This window comes from Sinohyriopsis cumingii, chromosome 15 (assembly GCF_028554795.1).
Source record: "Sinohyriopsis cumingii isolate HCF-2022 chromosome 15, ASM2855479v2, whole genome shotgun sequence".
In the NCBI taxonomy this organism is placed as follows: Eukaryota; Metazoa; Mollusca; class Bivalvia; order Unionida; family Unionidae; genus Sinohyriopsis; species Sinohyriopsis cumingii.
This window is the reverse complement of record NC_142975.1, coordinates 132,843,851-132,867,267: the sequence shown is the minus strand read 5'-3', so window position 1 is coordinate 132,867,267 and position 23,417 is coordinate 132,843,851. Positions and strand designations below refer to the sequence as shown.

The 23,417-nt window shown below is 37.5% G+C and overlaps 1 protein-coding gene across 1 annotated transcript in view; it reads left to right on the top strand.

Moving 5' to 3' along the window:
* The first annotated feature begins 4,884 nt into the window (after positions 1 to 4,884).
* LOC149782800 (GEL complex subunit OPTI-like) overlaps positions 4,885 to 23,417 on the top strand; it is a 47,368-nt gene continuing 28,835 nt past the window's right edge. Inside the window, exon 1 of the mRNA XM_089934313.1 lies at positions 4,885 to 5,242. Within this exon, the coding sequence (XP_089790439.1) occupies positions 5,132 to 5,242 (111 nt within the window). The 5' untranslated portion in view covers positions 4,885 to 5,131. The remainder of the gene's footprint in view (positions 5,243 to 23,417) is intronic.

Here is a 23,417-nt window from a genome sequence, read left to right as displayed (position 1 = left end):
GTTGTCTTTGAACAAATGCTTATTTTGTTTCTATCTGACTTGCAACAAAATTCTCCAGTTCTTTCGTATGTTTCCTTCTGAAATCATCCACCAATGGTATTAATGGAGAAGAACTTAAATGTAGTTATACGGTAGTTATGCGTAGATGATTTGAAATCAGTAAGAGCCGTTGTCCTGGTACGGTCACTCCTAGTAAAAGATTTATCTGGAGTATGCAGACCGAAATACATTGTCTTCGTTTGTCATTTATAGATATTGTACTCAACTTGTTTCGCAATAGAAATAGGGACGCTGGTTCGGATATATATTAAAAGAGACGTGACTCTACCACTTTCTTCTCTTTAAAAGGGGGACCCCGCACTGTGACTGAATTCATAAGAAGCATTTTGAATGGTGGTATTATGTATATTTAATTTATATTTGATTTAATTTAATTGTTTGTGAGTTTTAAACCTTTTTTATTTATATTTCATTGCATGTTAGGTAATGTAATTTTGTTTACTGGAATTCGATACTTTCCATAAATTAGTTTGACCTCATTGTTTTGTCGAAAACACCTTAAAATAGAACGTTGTATCTTTTACTGGCCTAGTTCCTGACTTTGATTGAGAATCAAGTAAACAACTTCTTTTTTTTTAATTTTTTTTTTTATTGTGGGATACATAGAGTGAGATTGAGGCTGTACTGGAATAATTGACCTTAGATATGTAAATAGCTTGCAAACTGTTCTGGAAGGTGATTACGTGACCCTCATACGGGTATCTATTTTGCGTCTTACTTGACTGTATAACCTTTGTTGTTATGTGTTTAGGCTCGAATAAACAGTAACACAAGAAAGAGTGAAAACAACAAACTTTTAAAAACGATAGTAATTTATTTCTCTGAAAAAATACTGTAAAATTGAAGAAGAAAAAAATAATTTAGGTTTCAAGAATCGAATCCGAAAATAATCCAAGAATAATCCACGAATAAAATTTTTGAATTCATAATAATACAATGTTCTAATGATTTCAAGTTTTGAGTTCAGACGAAGAATCCAAAATGGAAGACGATGACATATGCTGTAACCTCTAGTGTATTGAAGTTTACAGTTCCTTGTAGAAACAAGAAATATCACTCTGGTTTTGGAAATCCGAATAAATTTTTCATAAAAGATGACTTTGTTCAAGAATTTCGCGTGAGCACACGTATATTCCTAGGAAAAAAGAATTAATCCTTTTGAATCCAAATAATTTGAAATAACTCCTAACTACGGAACAGACACTTTCCAGTGTAAAAGCACAACTTGTGATTATTTCTCTAAACGATGATTTAAAACTTTAATTTTACGTCCCGGATAGGGGTCACGTGGTCATGTTTACATATTTAAAAAATCACTGTATGTCTTTGAAAAGAATCAATCCTTTTACTCCGAAAATAAAAGTTGTTCACTTCACTAAAAACTATTTACAAGTCGAGGGTCACGTATTTAAACCAGCCTCGATATCACTCTTATTAGTCCCACAATAAAAATAACTTTAAAAAAAGAACTTGTTGAATTAAGGTCGGAGACCAGGTCAGCCTTTTGTGTTTACTAAAACGAACAGTCATGGTCAAACTATTTTCTTGAAAAGTATCGAATTTTTGATAAACAGAAGTACATTATTTTGACATATAATGAAATAATTAAAATAAATTAGACAGATTTTAAAACTTACAAATAATTAAATCAGATATAATTAAATAAAATATACATAACATTTGTCTATAGTAAAAATAGTAAGTCGGGCTTCTTTTACCTTGGACATTGAAAAGTGTTTCGTTGTGACCAGATGAGTCTAAAATTTATTTTATGGAATTATTCATTCTTTTTCCTGGAAATATTTTAGTGCTCGTACCGAATTCTTGGATAAAGACATTTCTTGAAATTTTATTTGGAAATTCAAACACCGGAATATTATTTGTGGATCAACAAAGAACTGTAGACACATTCGTCGGGACTCGAACTTGAATTCATTAGAACATTTTATTACTAGGACTTCTTAAATTTAATTCGTGATTATTCTTGGATTAGTTCTGAATTTGATTTCTTAAAACCGTAAATTCTTATTTTTTCGTGTTTTAGATTTTTTTCAAGGGAAATAAATTATTTGTTAAATATTTCAACGCTTGTTGTTTTCACTCTTTATTTGTTACTGTTTATTAGAGTCCAATCACGTAACATACAAGGTAGAACATTTCAATTCGACCGGGTCTTATGTTCTATATACTAGCACATTCTCGTATGATGTCACCTATTCTCAAAACAACTCAAGCAATATATGGGTATGACTAGATCCATCGACCATCATTTCCAGCATGCTGTTCAATCCGGACTACATAGTTTATATTAATGGTCTGATCCGTCACCAAGAGCACAGACACAGCGATATTGAAGAGAAGTGTGTATCTGGAAAGGCATGGGTGTCTTAAGAGAGTATTGTGGTATGTACCAGCATTGCAAAGAGGTTTCAGAAGAAGAGGAAAGCGGTGAGGTATGTGTTAACCCTCTTCTTTGGTTAACAACTCCAGCGATGTTTTTCAGGGCCACCCAGACTTCTACAAAAGAGGAATACCAATCATGTATGTCTATGTTTTTGATAATTAAAACTGAACCTCTTTTACTCATTCTCTTGTAATAATGTGTGTCTATATTTGGCTTTGGGCGTACGTTTAAAATTGCGTATAAATAGAGAAAGCGCTTTCGCAAAATCAGAATCGTTCGTTGAGGAATCAGGAGACTCTGTTTGTCTTTTCTTACAGGTAAGAATCGTGTATGTTAGTAAACGTCTTTAAAAAATAGGCACGCCTAATTAATATTTGAGATTTTATCGGTAAAGTTCATATTTTTGCAAAATTTTTCCGAGTTATTTTATTTACATTATAATGTAATGGAATGTTTAATTGTCTTAAAGAATTTATATTCATTTGTATTTATGGTAATTATTATTGGAAAGATGAGTTCGTTACCAGCTTCATGTTTATATTTATTGTGGAAATAAAATATTCTTTAAGTAATAAAGAATAATGTTTAGTAACCTATTCCAAATTAGCATTCTATTTTAAATCTAGTAAAATACATTTCTTCAAAATGATTGTTGCATTAATCGCAACTATTGAATTTTCTACTCTTTGTCTATCATCAAGTTAATCAAGATTTAACTGTCTGTATTATATTCTAAAATTATACAAAAGTATGAAGTTGGTAAACTCGAAGGAAAAGTGTAAACGTTTATGTATTTCGTGTATTTTAAATATAAAGGCTTTAAAGATATATCTATAGAACGTATATATATATATATATATATATATATATATATATATATATATATATATATATATATATATATATATATATATATCACTTATTTAAATAAAGAATCGCTATGATATGACATGCAACTCTTATCATAACATGAATATTGGATTCTTCAGCACTTATCGTGTATTATTAAGCACACGTATGCATACATTCGTTGCAGCGTTGTATGTATGTATGTATGTATGTATGTATGTGTGTGTGTGTGTCTGTATGTATGCATGTATGTATGTGTGTGTGTGTGTGTGTGTGTGTGTGTGTGTGTATATATGTACGTATGTATGTATTCAATTATTCATTCATAACAAATAAATAAAATTAATTTTGTGAACATCAATTTCAATTAATTTTTTTTTGTACTAATGGGGTATATTTCAATAAATAAATAATATTTAATTAATGTTGAGTATTGTGGACCAGCCTGACATATATAGACATATAGTCCTACGACCTGACGGCTAAATTAGCAGTGCTCCTTGAGCACATAAACGCCTGGGGGATGTGACACTAATTCCTTCCTCCAGGAACATTTAGCATCCCGCTGTGCGGGAATAAACCCGTCTCACATGCCCTTCTGGGCGCACGCGACGTCAATCCAATCAATCAACCAATCAACCAGCCCGATGTACATATGACTCGCATGCGTTCCCATTGTTTTTCGATCTCGCCTACAATATCAAATAGTGCACATAATTTTTGTTTATATTTAATGATTAAATTGATCAGTACCAGTAAAATTTTCTTAGGGACTGAAATAATACTAAAACATTCTTATTTTACAACACAAAAATGTGTTTTCTGTTTTTAATTTGTATTAATTTGTATTGTCTATTTGACCTTTGTCAGCAGCTGAGGTAGAAATCTAGCCTACACGAGTATTCTTATATTTTTCATCTTTGTAATTTATAAGTAAGTTGTTTACGGATATCTGAGTTTAGGATCTATCCTAATATTTTTAATAAAAACTTAGACTGTTTTGAAGGAGAACTTGTTACCCCCATCCACATCTTTTATTGTTGTCGTTTATGTAAGATTGTAGTAAACGAAATCATTCATATCAGTCTGTGAATCATGTTTAGTTGTGTTCAGATAGAATTTGAGAGGAATAATTTATTTAAATTATGCTCTGGAATTACAAAAAGCTCATTGAATTTTTGGACTAAATGATATTTGGAATTATTGTGAATTGATTCAAAGACATTCTTTATTATGTAATTGTGATACATCAAGACTGTTGGTACATCATCCTGTTAGAACTAGGATTATTTTCGGGTTTAATTCACAATACTAGAAGTACCTCTTAAATTTTTACTTTATTACTTAGAAAATTGAATTATTTGCTAATTTTACTAAACATGTTGGTTTGGCTTCTTTCTATTACCTAGTTTAAGACTATAGACTCGTAATGCATTCTCACTTCCCGTATCTTTTGCCACCCCACCCTCCATCTTTGAGATCAATAATTAAACACGTAGATTGGCTGTTCAGTGTGGACGTTACGGCTTTTTAACCGACGAACCAGTGTACCGGATACACTCCGTTCCTCTTCGTTATGAGGAATAGTTGTGGAGTGCTGATCTCTCACGGAACCCAACTATACGGCTTGTAGATTTCGTGATACAACGGAAATCAGGAACCCGTCCAGAGAAGTGCTGTTGAAGATAGAAATAAGTAGAAGCATGGGAAGAACTGCATAATACTGATGTCCGTGGGTTAGATGCTATATCGTAATATTTGAAGCCAAACTATTCACATCAAGGCAGTATAAAGCGTTTTGTTTTGTTGTTGTTTTTAATGGCTAGCACTACTCGGAAACGACAGGCCGAGAAACAGGCTCCATTAACTCCCTCTATGATGACGCTGGTCTCTAAAGCCGTCACAGCAGAAGCCAAGTGGACAGAAAAGGTACTTGCTCAGATCATAGATTACTTTGGTCATATGCACAGGGGTTCGTTACAAAAGACAATTATTATATAACATTGTTACAGGTTAGGCTCCTAATTTTCTTTGTAACGAACCCCCGTGGTCATGTATTCATGCACGGGAGTCTGACGTTTTATCAATAAAGTACGGCGAAATCTCTGACAACATGACAACAGAATTTATATAAAATTATAAAATGATACAGTCTGAAATAACAAGCAAGCTAAACATTTTATCTTGTGAAATTACTTTCATCATGTTATGTATAGTACGATAAATCAACCCCACAAATCTGTGTTGATACTGATGGACGCTGTTGTGTTATGGTGTGGGTCTGATGCCACCTGTTCATAAAAATATGCAATTTTGCTGCAATTGCAGATCATTCCAGAAATAACCCGCTTACACTTTAGACACGTACCGGTAATTGGTAACAGCCATACCAAGCGCAAAATTCAAAATGGCCATAGGACAGATGGTTGTGCTATTCCAGGTGGATTTACAAGTCACCAAACAGATTATTTGCTCAGGAAATATACTATACATGTCATCAAAAGAACCTTTCAGCTGAAGGTAGCTGCACAGCAATGAAAAATACTGGTAAGTGTATAAAATATGCAACAATGTGTGCATCCAAATTTGTATGCAGATAATTGCAGCTTTTAATAAATACAGGATATCATCCCCTCACTCAAAAGTCATTATCATCATGGGTGAAAGGCCGATTTATTGGCCTACATGTTATACAGCTTGTGGTAGAATGGGCTGCTTCCGTCTGGTGGATTCTAATAGAAAGGGTTTGTGACCGTAATGGTGAAAATAAAGGTTAATTTGCTGGATTGGATTCATGACATGGTCATCCGAGAGTTATGTGTTTGTACGTCACTGTCTTTTGAATGTAAATGTGTAGTTTTTCTGACTTCTTGTGATTCTGAAGCGATAAAAGACGCGTGAGAAAAGTCTAATCGAGCAGAGGGTTGTGGTCACGTTTGCACTCCTTGTGTTCATTTATATTATCAGTAAGGTGATATCATGTTGTCAGAGATTTCGTTGTACTTTATTTATAAAACGTCAGATTCCTGTGGTTCATGTCACAATATCTGTTATTTTGTACATGTAGAGCACTAGGTGCACATAGAAGTTGCATCACTGCGACATGTGACACGATTTATCCAAAGGGTTACTAGAAACACTGAAATACACTCAATAACCGAAATATACATATTTTGTACACTAATACTCATGAAAAAAAAATGCATTTTAATTTGCATGTGTTTGAATAATGAGAAAAATTTTGATTTGAATGATATTTTAAGGAATTATTCACATTTTTATATTTATAACTAATCGTTTATTGAAGTCACTCGGTCATACACAGCTTTTACCTCGTTTTGTCTGTTATGTCTTTATTTATTTTAAAATACCTAAATATATGATATTTCCACAGAAAATATGTAAATGTGTGTTTGGATTCCACAATGATAGTCTCACTCCTGTATTTTAAGTTGTGACTGATCTGCGATTTTCCACACCTGTCTATTCTTGTAAAATCAAGTTTCACTGAGTGACATCATTACATGGATTGCACCAGAAATTGGTTTAAAAAAAAGTCAATGTAATTCATATCAAAATCACTAAAATCAAAGTTTATTTTGCTTATTATTATTATTAAAACAATTATAAATCATAATATCAGGGTGTACACTAATATATACACCGAAAAAATGTAAATAATTGTATTTTTTCAGTATGTTTAGGTTTGTGAGAATATTTTAGTGTTTCTAGTTAGTGCTACCCTTATCCTCCCAAATACTGTCCATAAACAAGCATGTGATACATTTACAACTAAAGAAATGTTTAAATTCATTGCAAAGTTAAGTTCTGGGTTAAAATGAAATATGTTAAATTACAAAAGCAATTAGCAATTCTTTGTACAAAACGTAATGATCATCTTCAATATTTGCCTCAAGTGTTTCCACCCTCATGGCTTTGTCCGAAACATTCAAAAGCTTTTGTGTGTTCATGTTCCCACCTTCTAATATTTATGTGTTGTTTTTTCCATAATTTTGAAAAGAAAATGTATTGATATGATCGTTTTTGTTGTGGGTTTTTTACTTAATTTGCTACTTATCCCTATTTCCATAGCTGCCAACCCTCACGAATTTGGTGTGAATTTCACGACTTTTTCAGCGATTCACGAATTCACGCCGTAAGGCAAAAATTCATGAATTTTCTGATCCTCAGTTATTTTAAATCTTTAATAAAATAACCGATTTCCTGTTAAGCGCTAGTCATGATATTCGCAGTTGCCGAAACGGTCCGGTACCGCTGGTCACGATATTAGTAGATCTACAGCCGATTAGTACAGTTGGCCCAGTCGCAAGCATTTTAGCCTATTTTAATCTATATGTATAAGAGTAGTTTTACAAATGCTTTTGAGAGAAACTCGGGCCTAACCGGAAATTTGCTCCGCGCATGCGTCAAAACACTGATTCGAGTTACCGTTCAGCATTGCATGTAAGATATTGAAAATGTCTTCATCGCCAAGGAAAAAGAAATGTATTACTCAAAAAGTGAAGTTTAATTTGGAATATATCAAAAATTGGCCGTGCATTCTGCCATTAAACATTGATATTCATTCATGCTTTTTGCACTCAGTGTGCCATCGCAGAGACGATGTGAGGAAGAATGTCGGTTGCAAAAAACACGTAGAAGTTGGGGAAAATTAAGAATTCGCATATTTCAGCTCTGGAATATTTTAAACCATTGGTGGAAGACCCGCAGGCTACCAACGCTTAAGCATTATTTGTGAGTTTTCTTGTGTCGAACACAATCTACCTTTATCAGCTGGAGACCATGCTAAACATTTGTTCTGACATATGTTCCCGGATTCGAAAATCGCTTCCAAATTTTCCTGTGGAAGAACCAAAAATGCTGCAGCTCCTGTGCATTCCTCACAGCAACAGTGACGGCGAAAGAGTATTTTCTTTAGTTAGGAAAAATAAGACAGACTTTAAGGCCTCCTTAGCTGCAGAAAATTTGGCAGCAATTTTAGTCCCCAAGATCAACCAGCAGGCAAAAAGTCGGAACTGTTTAGAAAACAAATTTACGATCAAGCATTTGAGGAAGTTCAAGTCTGCCACAGTATCATGTCTTGATAAATAAATATTTCTGCATATATGTAGTGTTTTATTTTTATTTTGCGAACTTGATATAGTGTAGTATTGACGGTCGGAGTAGTCAGAGTGGATGGAGTTATTGTCATAGTATTATTCACGAAATCGTGTCCAAATTCACGACTTTTTATCCCTATTTTCACTAATTATGAGCCTGGAAGGTTGGCAGCTATGTATTTCCAGTGATCATGGCCAACAATCTTCCTCCTGTCAGTATTTTATCTACCAAACCGTCATGTGTCAGATACACAGACTTTTCCGATTTGACGTAAAAAAATAGTCATTGGTATGTAAATTGACACACCCCAATGTTACGTTTGACTTACTAACAAAAAAACAAAGGTTTGGTCTAAAAATCCTCGTTGGTAGGTATATTGATGCATCCTAGTGTTATGTTTTGCTGATTACAACAAAATTAAAGTTTAGTCTAACTACTTTAGTGACTAGATTACAACTCTTCCAAATGGAAAACGTGTACATCAGTTTCTTACGCTAATATTTTCATAACACATAGGGTTAAATCTGAGTGTGGAGCCTGGAACTGACCTAATGTGACATGTAACTGTCACAGCATTTGTAGCAACAGGATGTTAGAACTGTATTATCACCATACACAAGAAAGAGGCAGAAAATAAACATGTGATTTTAAAGTGATTCTCAAGAGAAACATTTATTTTGTGCGCAATTTTGTCACACAAAGAAACAACAATTTCCATTCGCTCATTTTTATGCCTTGTGTTGTTCCAGTATACTGTCATGGAAGGCAAAAAATGGTATTGAAGGCAATAAAATTAAAATAGACCCAAAACAACCGAAATTATGTTTTGGACCATGTTTATGACTGACTGATGGTAATAGTATTATTATCGAACCAGTGGAACCGTTATCGTCGAAAGATGAGGTAACAGTTACTCGTAAGATAAAACATAGTTTGTGCAGCAATGGTTGAAAACACATCTGGCTATGTTTTCAAAAAAAAGTTAAGTTGAGTGAAGACTGACAGTTAAGATGCCTTTATATTTTGCCATATATATGTACAGAGGCTAAAAAAAAACCCACCATGACCAAGTGTGCATATAACAATAACTTTCAGAACAGTACATTGGCAAGGCATGCTGGGTTACAAGACACTAACTGCTGATTGAAGGTCAACATCACCAGTCAGATTTAAATGCGTTACAGAAACATTCTTTCAAACAAGACATAGCAGTGAAAGTGCAACTTAAGTGTGTACATTGACTGAGTGTAGATGACATCCCTTGTTTTAAAATACAAATCTCTTCTTAATTTAATACATGACTTAGTGGTTGAAGAAATTTATGTGATTGGCATTTTGAAGAATTCTGTCAATCATTATGGCTCGCCTAATACCTTTTCAGAATTACAGGAGCACCTATCAAGTGTTGCTGAGGATAGAATTATATGTGACATGCAGAATTTGTCATTTTTGACAGCAATGGCAGATGAAATCAATGACATAACAAACAATAAACGCCTTGTCATATATGTTCAGATTATGTCTGATGACACGAAGCCCTCAACAAGATTTTTAACCCATATATAATGTTTAGATGCTTCAGGCAAGAGAATTACCTTATTAGCTTTAATCACATTATATAACTAATATTTCATTGTTTATTTAAACAATATAATTATATTTTAAAAACTACTGAAAACTGATCATCGGCTTGAATAAGACTCATAGGTTTAGGACTTTTTGCATTGATGAGTCAAATGACTTGAAGCCATTTGTAGATGAAACATGGCTGCTGTCCATGTTTGCTATGTATATGCTATAATGTTTTCTCGGCTATATAGTTTCTGTGTCTTGCCTGGCCTGTGTGTGGTCAAATTTTTCTTTTAGTTACTTGATATTTATTTCTCCTAAAAAAATATATATATGCTCTGATGATCACACACACACACACACATACATATATATATATATCCAATCCAGATGTTGATATTGCTAACAAATCTATATATAATTTGGTGTCTGATCTTTTCCAAACAATTCTTTGAATTTATTCTGTTATTGCTATCTCTTTTCACTGCTAAATTTATATACAAAATCAAAGCCATATGTTCCACTAAATTTCTATTCAGCCAAAAGAAATTTCACATGATGTTGATCAGTTCTGACCATTTACTGATTAAAAAACAATAAAACACTTGTGTGATTTAATGAACAAAATGTAACAAGCAGCAAAACTGCACTATTACCTATGTGCAAATTAGAATAGTTAAATTCTTAATGTTTTCTTTTACCATTAATTATTGGATAATTCATCAGATGGAGCATATAAATGCAAGTGACCAAAACAATCTGCCAGACAAAAACCAGGCCAACAGAAAAAACCAAGAGCTTAACAGACAATAGATATAAAGCACTGATACTTAATAAAGATTTTCTAACATACATGTACATAATTAATTGGGGCCCCGAGTGGTCTAAAGCGCTGTCCGTTACGGATCACTGCCATCTCACCTCTGTCTGCGTAGGTTCAAGTCTCGGATTAGGCTAATGTGGGTATGTGAGAAAGCTTGCCAGTAGCTTCTCGTGGGTCGGTGGTTCTTTCCGGAGTTTTCCCGGGTTCTTCCTCCACCATTAATACTGGCCGCCATGTATAGCCTATCGTGTGCTGAAAAATGCCGTTAAACCCTAAAACAACAAAAACAACATAATTAATGCATTGTTAAATGAATACTTAAAGTAGACTAGAAATCAAAATTTTCCTTCTACGTATGTAATTCTCTACAGATTTTAATTCGACTGACATGTTTATAAATTAAATATCGTAAGCGGGTAGTGATTTTATTGCATGGAAGATACCACGATTCCGTAAATTGCCGAGTTTTTCCGAGTTTTAATGAGACGACAGATCACGTGGTACCGTGACGCAATACTAGCCAGTCCTCGAATACAAACATAAACATTGGCGAGCGAGGCAGACGGAAGGAGACCACATTTGGGTTGCACATTCAAAACTTGAATCTGCAGTCTGATATAATAGTTTATGTACTGTACTGGTCAGTGTTAAAAGAATTTTTTTAGGCACAGGCCCCGGGCAGGTGACTTAAATAAACTCAAGCCCTGACTGAAATTCCACAAGCCCGGACAGTTCATACCTGTCAACTCTCAAGCCGGGAGAAAAACCTCCTGATTTTGGGGGTATTTCCTGATCTACATCTCGATCTCGTAATATCTCTAAATTTTTCGCAGCGAAGTCCCGATAATTACATTATGTCTGTCAATTTTCATTTGTCAGAAGAAGAAAAAACCAACCCCAAACCGTTTATAAATAGATATAACGTATGCAATCCACAGTCTAAGCTGCCACACTGCAGACATCGTAGTGATATGACTGAAAAATTGTTAAAACTACGTTAAAAATTCAAATCACACGCACACACGTCTAAATCCGGCACTGGACGAAATAATTAATATCACACAACATTTTTTTTCTTTTTTTTTTCTTCTTCAGTAAATAGAACGTGAAAATTAAACATTATTCAAGTAAATTTCAGATGTTTTTAAACAACTACAACAGTACTAAAGTATAACAAAATAAAAAGAATACAATTGTCACCAATTAGCTTAAATGAATGATCACTGTGAAATTTTCTCTGCAAACAAAAATCGCATCTCCATTTCCGCCAAAGAAACTCGGCCAGTTAACACCTGACATTCCTCGACCGTATATGTAAAGTTTAATTACCATAATTAAATTAAAAGGAATAAAACAAAATATACCATGCAGTATATGTGGCCCTAAAGAACTAATTCTGAATAAATATTTTGTTCAGCAAACAGTGTTACATGCATTAAGACTTAAACCTGAAGTCCATGGCATCGTAAGTAACAACAAAATAGGCATCGTTTATTTTGGCAATCAATTGCTGGAGCTTACACACACACACACACACACACTGTCGAACAGGGTTTCTTTGAAGTATGTCCGAAGGGCAGTCCTTTTCACAAGATCAATGCAAGGATGGAATATGTTCATCAGTCACATCGGCTTTATTGTGATGTGATGTGATTTTGATTTTTAACGTAGCTTTAACAATTTTTCAGTCATATCGCTACGATGTCTGCAATGTGGCAGTTTATAGTGATGTCTAGCACTGGGGCATCATGCCGCAGACATGTAGCATGATGTCCCACCCAGTCACATTATCCTGACACCAGGCCGACCAGTCCTAACACTAACCTCTTGATGCTGAACGCCAAGCGAGGCAGCTGTTAGTACCATTTTAAAAGTCTTTTGTATGACTCGGCCGGGGATCGAACCCACGACCTCCCGCATCCGAGGCGGACGCTCTAACCACTAGGCCACCGGAACGGTCACATCGGCTTTATTGTTTGCGTAATTAAATCAAAACTTTAGCTATTTTGCAATTTAGCCAGAGCTGACCAGAATATGCAAAATGGGCTTGTCCTGGGGGAATAATAAGGCGTATCACATGGAGAAAAGGTACGTCCCATGGGCGCTCGCACATTGGGGCAAGGGGTTGGGTCAATAGTCCCCACCCCCCACCCCCCGTTTCTATTGTCAGCCATTTAATGTGAAACTTTGACCTCTTTTCTTTTAATCGCTGTTATTTAAACTGCCCAAGGAATAATTTTATATCAGTTCCAATCATTACAGATTACCGTTTATACATACTACATGTATACAATGATATTTTTTTTAAATTTGTAATTTTTATAAGATTACTGAAAATTGTGTTTTCTCGAAACACGACAGGTTTAGAATATTATTTTTGGCAAAGCCTCCATTTGATTAAAATCAGATCTAAATTTCACCTTGGACAGTATTGATTTGATTTAGATTGTACCGTGTTAAGGCATGCATGTCAACATCTTGAAAATACATTTACTAATTTCACCAGCGCGATCAAAGTTTCCTCAGGCAAACAATTTTTGTTTCGACAAGCCTGACGGGCACCTCATTTTGAATACAGGATGGGCCGGAACTAAAACCAGAGGGACCCAGGGTGTCGGGCTATCCGATTTATTTTTAGCACTGCTGGTGTAGATAAAAGATCTGTGAATTGATTGTTGCATTTTGTGGTCACTTACTCGGCCTTCTGCCTATTTTCGTAACTCGCACGTTCAACACTTTTCCCAGGATTTAAAATATTCAACGTTATGTCTGGAACAGAGCCAACTTTTTGTCTAAGCCTAGCATTTGCGTATCCTTGAGCTGCCATTTTTTCAGAATCCCTGTCGTAACAGTTCTTTGAGAAATGTAACGAGCACATAGGGCTGTATGGTGTTGCTTTGAAATCGACTCGTCTGTAATAATGTATCCATTCTTTCAGTATGCCTTTATCTTTCGGAAAAGAAAAAAAAAAGTGTTGTCCACTGGCTTTTCTTAATGTTTTATTACACCCGTAAGCAACGCAAAACGGTATTGTCTTTTACTCTGGCAACTCCCACTTGGGCTGCTGGAGTCGCTACTATGACGTCACATCCCGAAAGTAACCGAATAGGCGCGGAAATTTTGCATACGAGGTCACGGAAATTCAGCTCCTAGAAGATAGGCCAATATTTTAATATTGGCATTTCGGTCGCAGATGATACTTCAGAATAAGGTTTACTGCTATAGTACCTTTATTATTATCCAATATTTCCATTGGTTTCTGGTCTCCTTTAAAGATTGTTACTGCTTTTATTGCTAGTTTTATGACAGATACATCTGTATTTGGGAAATAATTGTTTTAATGTATTTTGCTCCTTTGATAAAAGAAAAAAAATGTAACATTTTTAATTCTGATTTTGAACTTTACATTAGAACCTGTACATGAATGTAATCACCTTTACAGTGTTGGCTAACATTGTGCCATTAACAGTGCAATTGTTTGTCCATCAGAAAACTAGAAAAAGAAAACCAAGGATGGTGTCATTAACTCTGCCCATGGCTGTCAGTTATCAGATAATAACTTCACATGACAATTTGAATAGCAGAAAGATTTGATAAAACCACCCTTGATCAATCAAGTTTAATTTAGGTATTAGAAATGGTAAACATTAACATTTAATATGCAATAATTAGGATGAATTAAAGTTATTTAAATCGTTGGAGATTGCACAAAATGCAATGAAACAAACTGCTGAAGAAACTCGGCAGCAGAAAATATAACTTGAATCTAAGCAGCAGAGGGGGCGAACAGACCAAAACAATTTTACCAGTAACCCCTTCCAGGAAATTATTCCTCGATAGAGGGCTTATTTCGACGAAATAAACCCTTTTATTCAGACCACAGAACAAAAAAAAATATCCTTGAAATTCGGAGAGAGAAATGCTTTGCATGAGAAATTTTTCGAATTTCCAACGATGCAATACATTTCCGCTGGCAACTTGGTTTACTTCGCAGTTTCCGTGGCGGGGTCCGTCATTAAAAAATCCATGGTCGGTCTGGCCCCCACGCTAGCGTGCGAGAAATGCTTCGAGTTTCCAAGGAAACATTTTTATGTTAGCGGAATTAAATCATTGACAAATAAATAATGGCAAATATCGGAGAAGCACTTACTACTAGATTAGCTCGAGAACGTCTCGAAGCAATTCAGAAATTTCTTCCTGTCCGTGATAGTGTCAGACAAAAATTACAACTAAGACAGCAAGCACGGGAAGTCTTTGCAGAATCCGCGGAGGAATTATTTAAACCCGTCACTGCAGCTACTGAACGGGTTACAACTGTCATCAAAGAAGATCTTCTTCCGGTATCAAAACAAACTGCGACGCAGGCTGAAAAAATAGCGAGAAGAACTAAACAAACAAAGAAGATCTTACGAACGCTTCCAGCTGATATCGTTGCAGCTCAGCCTCTACCTGTCGGTGAAGAAATACTTGAGGGTACTGACGTCGCCGATGGGGAGGAAGAATCAAAACCAGTAAAAGAAAACGTAGAATTGATTAAAAGATTTAAGGAAGGTTTTATCGAAGAAATTAGAAATACTAAAAAGGAAGAATTACCTAAAAAAGTATTAATTAGTATGTTTAATAAAACTAAAATTTTAAAACCCCCCCATGAAAAAGTAAATGATGATAATCTTATCAAATGGATATATCGAATATATACAAACAAAAGGCAAGCTAGAGATGATGATTTAGATTTTAGAAATTTTGATGAAGTAATAAGAGGACTTTATAACGAGCAAATAAAACAACTAAAACAAAAACAATCCACCCAGTATCAACTTCCTCCACCTCTGCAACAACAGCAACAACAAATACAACCTCCGCTACCGCAGCAGAAGAAACAAACTCGGCAGCGGAAAAAACAACCTCCACCACCACCGCAAGAACCTCCTCGACCGCAATCTCCAGAGGAAGAATTTCACGACGCACCAGCCGCTACTGGTAGTGGTCTGGGAAATAATTTTATTTGTCCTGATAATATCATCAATGACGTATCACGGTTAGAAGTTCTCATAGGAGGAAAACGTGCCGGAAACAACTCTCCGGAAATTATAAATGAAGCCGCAGATATCTGTCAGCGACTATTTCAGCGTGGTATCATGGATATCGGCGTTTACCGTGAACTTGTTAATGAACTCGCAGATGGTTACTACAGCGACTAGCAAATTTAGTTAGAGAAACAATAATTAAATAAAATGATCGTGCACAATTCTCAACCTAGACACGCTAGTGTGTTACCAGTCCGCGTAGTGAACTCGCGATTACCAGTCTACAGAGCAACCTACGGAGATGGTCTCGGTGATACAGTTACTGGTTTGTTTTCAAGAATAGCCCCTAAGGTGTTACCGATTGCAAAACAATTGTCGATGAAAGCTATTGATGTTGTCAAGGATAAAGCCCTTGGATCTGTTGGTGATCTCGCCGGGAAGGCATTCGCGTCAATCAAGGATAGACTGTTACGGTTAACTCGTAGATCAAAAAAACCACCACCGGTGAAACTGGCCAGTACTGAACTTATGCCCGCGGACGTCAGTAAAGTAATAAATCAGGCTGCCAATCAAAAACTTGCAGAGCTTGTAACCCAAACACCCGAACAAATAAATACAAGCCTGATATCAGGAAGCGGATTTCGTTTTAGAAGACAATAATTTTATATAAAAATGTTTAAACGTGTATCTGATCCAGCGTTCGACATGGATGCACCAATACTAAAAGATGAGTCCGTGCGCGATTATCAGTATTATTCTTATGAGGCAACAGTACCTAATCAACGCGGACGAATTGAATTACGAGTCCAGGATACAAGCAGATATTTCCTGCCCGCGGAAGCGTTCCTTGAAGTCACGGGTGAACTTGTAACAAATGCTGACGATAATACAGCATACGGAGCTAATGTTCGAGTTGGTTTTGTTAACAACGGTATCATGGCGCTGTTCAAAAGTGCCTCATACAGCATTGACGGAAGAGAAATTGAAATAATTCAGGATAATGTTGACGTTGCTACAACAATCCTGGGATTAGCGAGATACTCAGATGATTACACTAGATCAGCTGGTCCGACTATGATGTTCGCTAAGGATAATTCTGATCATCCCGAACACAGATCTGCTATTCAAGTACAAACAGGACAAGGCACTGCTGCAGACCCGCAACCGGCTGGATTTGCGGCCAGACCAGGTGCTGCATTTCCAATATTAAGGCCTAGTCCAGATTACAATTTAGGTTTTGCTACACGTAAATTAATGTTATCAGGTGAACGTAGGAGATTTTCATGCGCAATTCCACTGTCTCACATCTTTGGATTTTGCAGAAATGTCAGAAAGGTTATTTTTGGAGCCAATCATACAGTTGTACTTAACCGAAAAAGTGATGACGTTGAAGCCATCTGGCGAGAAGATGGTATTGCTGGCGGTAAAGTAATATTATTCAAGCTTGCTTTGTGGATGCCAGTGATGTCCCCATCGATCACTGAAGAGCAACGGCTACTCACTTTCATGGACACAGGCGGTAAATCACTGATATCGTGGTTAACAACAACAACAGATTCCATTCAGGGTTCCGGGGTAGGGCAGTTTACGTGGCATATATCATCACAACAGGGAATATCAGCGCCGCGACATATTTTTGTTGCACTCCAGCAAAATACGAGGTTGTCTTCCCAACTACAGAGTCATATGATATTTGACAAACTTAATGTCTCTGAGGTTTCGCTGCGAATAAACGGGCATCAAGAACCATCTGAGGACATACTGATAGATTATACAAACAATCAGGTCGCGCGTGCGTATCATCGTTTGATGACATTTATGGGACGTGATCAGAATATTGATACCGGGTTGCAGATATCACAACTGGATTTTACAACGCTGTATCCGATTTATTACTTTTCGCTGGAACATTTGGATCTAACCAAACAATCTGTCGTTGATATACACTTCAAAGCTCATGTAGGTGAGTTTCCCGCCGGCCCGCCTGCTGGTTTCAGAGCTGTCGCGGTTATACTCTCCGATAAGGCAATGCTGCTTGAAGGTGTTGGCGGACGAATGAGAGTTATTGACGCTCCAGTAGAAAACATGTGATGTTTTCCAAAAACATGTAACGCAATTAAAATCAAACTTAGGATATAATGTCATACAGTCATGTTAATGTCACCTTGACTTCCGGTCAGACAAAGAAATTGCAATCGAAGAACGCAAGCACGTGCGGGACATCAATAACACTAAAACGAGATCAGATTACTGGTGGTCCAAACAAGCTGTCGTTGACTAATACTCAGATTAAACATTTTAATAAGGCACTAACAGCAAAAACCGGTGTCCGACTTGATTTCTCTGCTGCAGCTATCAAGGACATGACTAAAACCGGTGGAATATTTCCTCTTCTCGCAGCAATACCGGCGTTGATTGCCGCGGCAGCACCCGCCGTTGCAAAGGCAGCAGCACTTGGTGCAGTTGGAACCGCAGCTGGAATGGCACTAAAGAAAGCAACCGGGGGACGATATAGCAAACGGGACACAAAAACGGGTGGTATGGTACCACTTGCGGCCATTCCGGCATTAATAGCTGCAGCTGCTCCCGCCATATCAAACGCGGTCGCGTCTTCAGCAGCTCCCGCCGCAGTAAAACAGCGCATATTAAGTCGTATTGTACCAGCCCTTGGAATGATGGCGAAAGCAACGGGGCACGGGTACAAAAAAAAGGGACGCGGTCTAAGACTACCGGGAACTCCCGCATCATGGTATCCAAAAAATCTCTAGCACGGAACCACGATGTGTCCCCGATGTTGAAGCTTCCAGCTTCTAATTTTGATTTACTCGATGCAGTTAAGCGATTGCGCATAAAACATTTCAGAGGAGTATTTATGCGAGATCAATTACCGCAACAACCGAATAATCCAGAAACTGGCATTATCAATCTCGACAACAAAGACGGTCCTGGAACTCACTGGGTTGCTTACGCGATCGATCCACATGGAATTATCTATTTTGATTCGTACGGGCTAGCACCGCCAACTGAGTTTCTCAGGTATGTCCGCGGAGTGCCTCGCACTCTCAACAGCAGATTTTCTAATGTTCCAGTGTGGCAGTCGACGTTACCAACACAAACATTAATTGATCCGCCCATTTGCGGAAACGAGGTTTTAAATGTTCTTGATGCAATCTCAAGAAATCCAGCAACTCCTCCTCATAAAGTAGTGCATGAATATACCGCATCGAGAAATGCTAGCATTTGAAAAACAGCAATAAGAATAATGGTGGATATTTACGGAAGACCTTTCACACGAAGAGGTAAACCAAGCACAGATGCTGATCTCTCAAAATATGCGACCCGAGATGAAGTCGAAAATCTTTTGAATCTAGCCGGAGTTGACCCAGATGAAGTTGCTATTTTCCAAGACAAGCAAGGAAAACTAAAAACTAGCAACATCAGGTGGAATGATATAATTCGCAGAGTTCTTGGAGCTACCAAGGATAACTTCGTTGCATTTAGTGATGGCGGCCGGATCAAGGACTCGAATATATCAATCGCAAGCATCAAAGACAGTATTGATAAAGGTGTTGATAAATGTGTGAAAAAATCCGGCGACGTAATGACCGGCGAACTCAGCATGAACGGCAACAAAATAACCGTTCTAAAAAATCCGGAAGGTCTCGAAGATGCCGCAAATAAACAATACGTCGACGCGCAGTACCAACTCGTTGCTGGCCTAGTCAGCGATAAAGTAATAAAATCCGGCGACGTAATGACCGGCGAACTCAGCATGAGCGGCAACAAAATAACCGCGTTAGCGAATCCCGAATCCGACCAGGATGCGTCAAACAAACAATATGTGGACATCGTCAACGGTAAACTAAATACGCTGCGGTCAGAGTATGATGTTCACGTGAGCGGGTTTAAAAGACTCCAAAGAAACTTCGCAAAAACTGATGAGTCCGTGGATAAGTTCTTTGGGACTCCTCAAGTCGTCGATGTAAAACTCGCTGATATCAAGACCGACATTAACACGATCAAACAAACACAGCAGAATATCGTATCGGATATTCCTGATATCGTTAACAAAACCAGTTTGATTAAAGTTCCCACTGGAGTTACTCCCGGGCATATCACCAACATCGTATTCACGGTATCATCGGGATTCGCAACATGGTCACTACAAAATAACACTATCAAATATACAGCAACAGCCACCGGTGTTTACAGGTTGTCTGTGTTTTCAGCCGCTAAATTTGAAATCTTCACAACATATCCCTGGAGACATTCCACCGAAAAGTATTCCGGGGTTGTAACTATAATACTAAACAGCGGAACCGAAGAAATATTTATGCTTGAAGCCGCCGACAAGAAATTAACCTCAACATCTTACTGGTGGTGTTTGGAATTCGTCGCTGCAACGCCTCAATTGGTTACGTAATTGAAAATTACCAGTAATTGAAATCGCCAGCGATTTTAAATAATGTCAACGTTGAAATTCGAAGGATTTCCAGATGCTCAACAATATCGATACAATCAAGTTCGTGAGTGGCAATCTGAGTTAAAAACTGTCATCGAAGTAACCAGTCAAAAAGTAAAAAAATACAAGCGCCGCATAACAGTGCTGGATATTATGGTTTATTCAGTATCTGCCGTTGTTGCATCCGCGGGAGTAATACTATCAGCGGTCACTCCGGTAATTGCAGTCGCGGCCACGATCTCTGTTTGTACGAACACTACCGCGGCAGGAGTTTTCGGCATCATAGCAAAAAAAATATCCTCGTGCGCTAACACAAAATTACACGATTACACGACAAAATTAAATACAGCCACGACCGCATATCAGAAATTATCATCGCTGATATCATCATCGTTAGACGTGCAAAGTAGCGACGCCGCGTCGATATCAGATTCTGAATTCAAACTAATGTCAGATGTGTACAATGACTATTTGAAAACTAAACAAATAAATAATGTCAACGGAACTGCTTCAACAAATAGTCACAAACACAACACCGGTAAAGACCACAATGATCTCAGTGTCCTCGACGACACCACAATTCGGTATTAATTTTCGAACTCCAATTCGGGTGAATGAAATCGCGTTAGCAAAGCTCAGCGTGTATCACAGCTGGCCCAATATCAGGTCGGAATCATTTGGCGGTTTGCAGCCGAATAATTCGTTTGTGTTCGGGAGACCAAGCGGGGACCCACAACAACGTGAATTTGAATGGGATACAATTACACTCCCCACTGGGAGTTATCAGATCGAAGAAATCAATAATGAGATACAACGCCAAATAAAACGAATCACCGGCAAGGAAGCCAAAATATCTGTGACCGCGCACGAACCAACGCTGTCTACGGTCATTGAAATCTCAACACCGGGATACGCCGTGGATATTTATAAAAGCTCAATCAGGTCCGTATTAGGATGGCCACAAGAACAACCCGAGGTCGGACCGGATCTACCAAAACCTGAAAAATCGGATTTCGAGACCACGAAGGAAGAAATACACGACCTTGTCACCAGCGTCGGCAGGGACAATTTTGTTTTAATTCGACGACAACCACAAATAGAAGAAGTTCAATTCAGTTCATTGTACGAAGACGATTTGGGTTTAAAATTCCGCGGAGGCGGGCTCCCCCCCCACCTCTCTATCTCCGATTTACATGTATCCATGATAGAATCTGAGTTATTTGTTCCGATCAAACAAATGCATCAAGAACAGCTAAAACTGTTGCGGGGATATTTTCAAGATTATATTTCTGATATAACAAGACCACGCGGGGACATTATCACAACCATAGAAAAACTAAACAAACTCGCATCCGTGATGGAATTTATAAATCAAAAAGTAATTCAAAAATTTCTGGATGATCCTACCTCGAACAGAAGAATAAAATTTGCAGCCCTGTATGGTATTTCCGAGGCGGATATTCCCAATTTTAAACTTCCTGGATATAACGCGCCCACGCTACGAAAATCAGTCCAGGATCTCATCGAGGAATCTTTCGAAGATATTTCTGCCACGTACACGCGAACAAAACCGCAGCCGGTTATTCTCAAGCACGACAACAGTACATCCGCCGATGGCAGACACATCTCCGTCGGGATCGTTTCGATCACAGATGTTATCGCGGTCAATCTTGTATGTGACGTCATCGACGGTAGCTACAGCGCATCAGATAATACTACACCCCAACAGGGGTTTATCCTATACACGTTCACACCAAAAGATCCGCCGGGGTTTCTGATTGTGCAAGAACCAATCAATCCTGTCTATCTACGGTGTAATAATCCGTGGTTGTCAACGATAAATTTCAAACTTGCCGACCAACGGGGGAATTTGTTGGACCTGCGTGGCGAGACTGTTAGTATAAACTTACTGGTGAAGTCTTGAAACTGAAAATGCAAAGCATTTCTGGAAGAGTTTCTCACGCATTTAAAAAAAAACAGTTGTGTATAATGTGCGAATACATTCATGCACGAGTTCATATTCATGATAAGCAAATTCTTCACCACGCAATAAAAACCGCATTTGGAAACTCTTTGAGTTTCTCGGGACAGACACACGAACAGTATTTCCCCGCGAGAATAATCGTTGACGTGTACGGCGACGAAGACTTCTTGTTGACGCGGTCACAATTGGCGCAGTTACAGCAAAATCATATGATCACAGCTTGGTGTCAACGAGAACAGATTATGAACTATTCTCATTGTTGTATTGATGCGCCCGCGCTCGAGCAAATCCTGAAAATCTGAAATTGGCGATGCTAGCATCGCTCATGCAAAGCGTTTCTGGAAGTCCCTTGGACTTCTCGCGCAAAAAAAAATAATACATTTTTTTTTACCGGGGAAATGTCGAGTACGCTGTCACTTTCACACTTCTTCGGGGTCACAAATACTAGTATTTCTAGTATTTGTAGGCATTTCCGCGTCCTTTATATAACCTTTTAACAGTCTCACCCTGGTGTTAATTAATTTTCGAGTCTCATACTCGCGTGACAATTCAAGACGAATCTTCTCAACTGCGTGGCACAGTGGAATAAATTCAGATACCTGATTGGACGTTATCGTGGCAAGTGATTTGTAAATGCGATCTTGCAACCCCTTAATGAACCTATATCTGGCAGGGAGATTGTTCTTCCCGGACCGTGATAGCTCATTCAGGGATTCAAAATCTGACATAATTGTTTCAGTGTCTAGTAAAATATTAAAACCTCGCTGTTGTAATTCTCTAATTTCAACAAGTATGGTATTTATATTTTCGTGATTCATATTATTATATATTTTCATATTTTTAAATGCGCGGAAATTCTTTGCATGACGATGCTAGCATCACCCGAGAAACGCTAGCGTTTCCAACGATGCTTTGTTTTTTTTTCTTGGTCTAATATTAGACCTTCATGTTACCGTTTATTTTTGGGGGGGTTACAACATCGGCGGAGTTATATAACAGAATGAAATCTTCTGTTGGAGCTTCTTGGAAAATGCTGTTTTGTGGATCCCATCTGCGACATGCTGTACAGCAGATGGACAAATACCGAAATGCTTACTGGCGGCGTTTATTGACTGGAA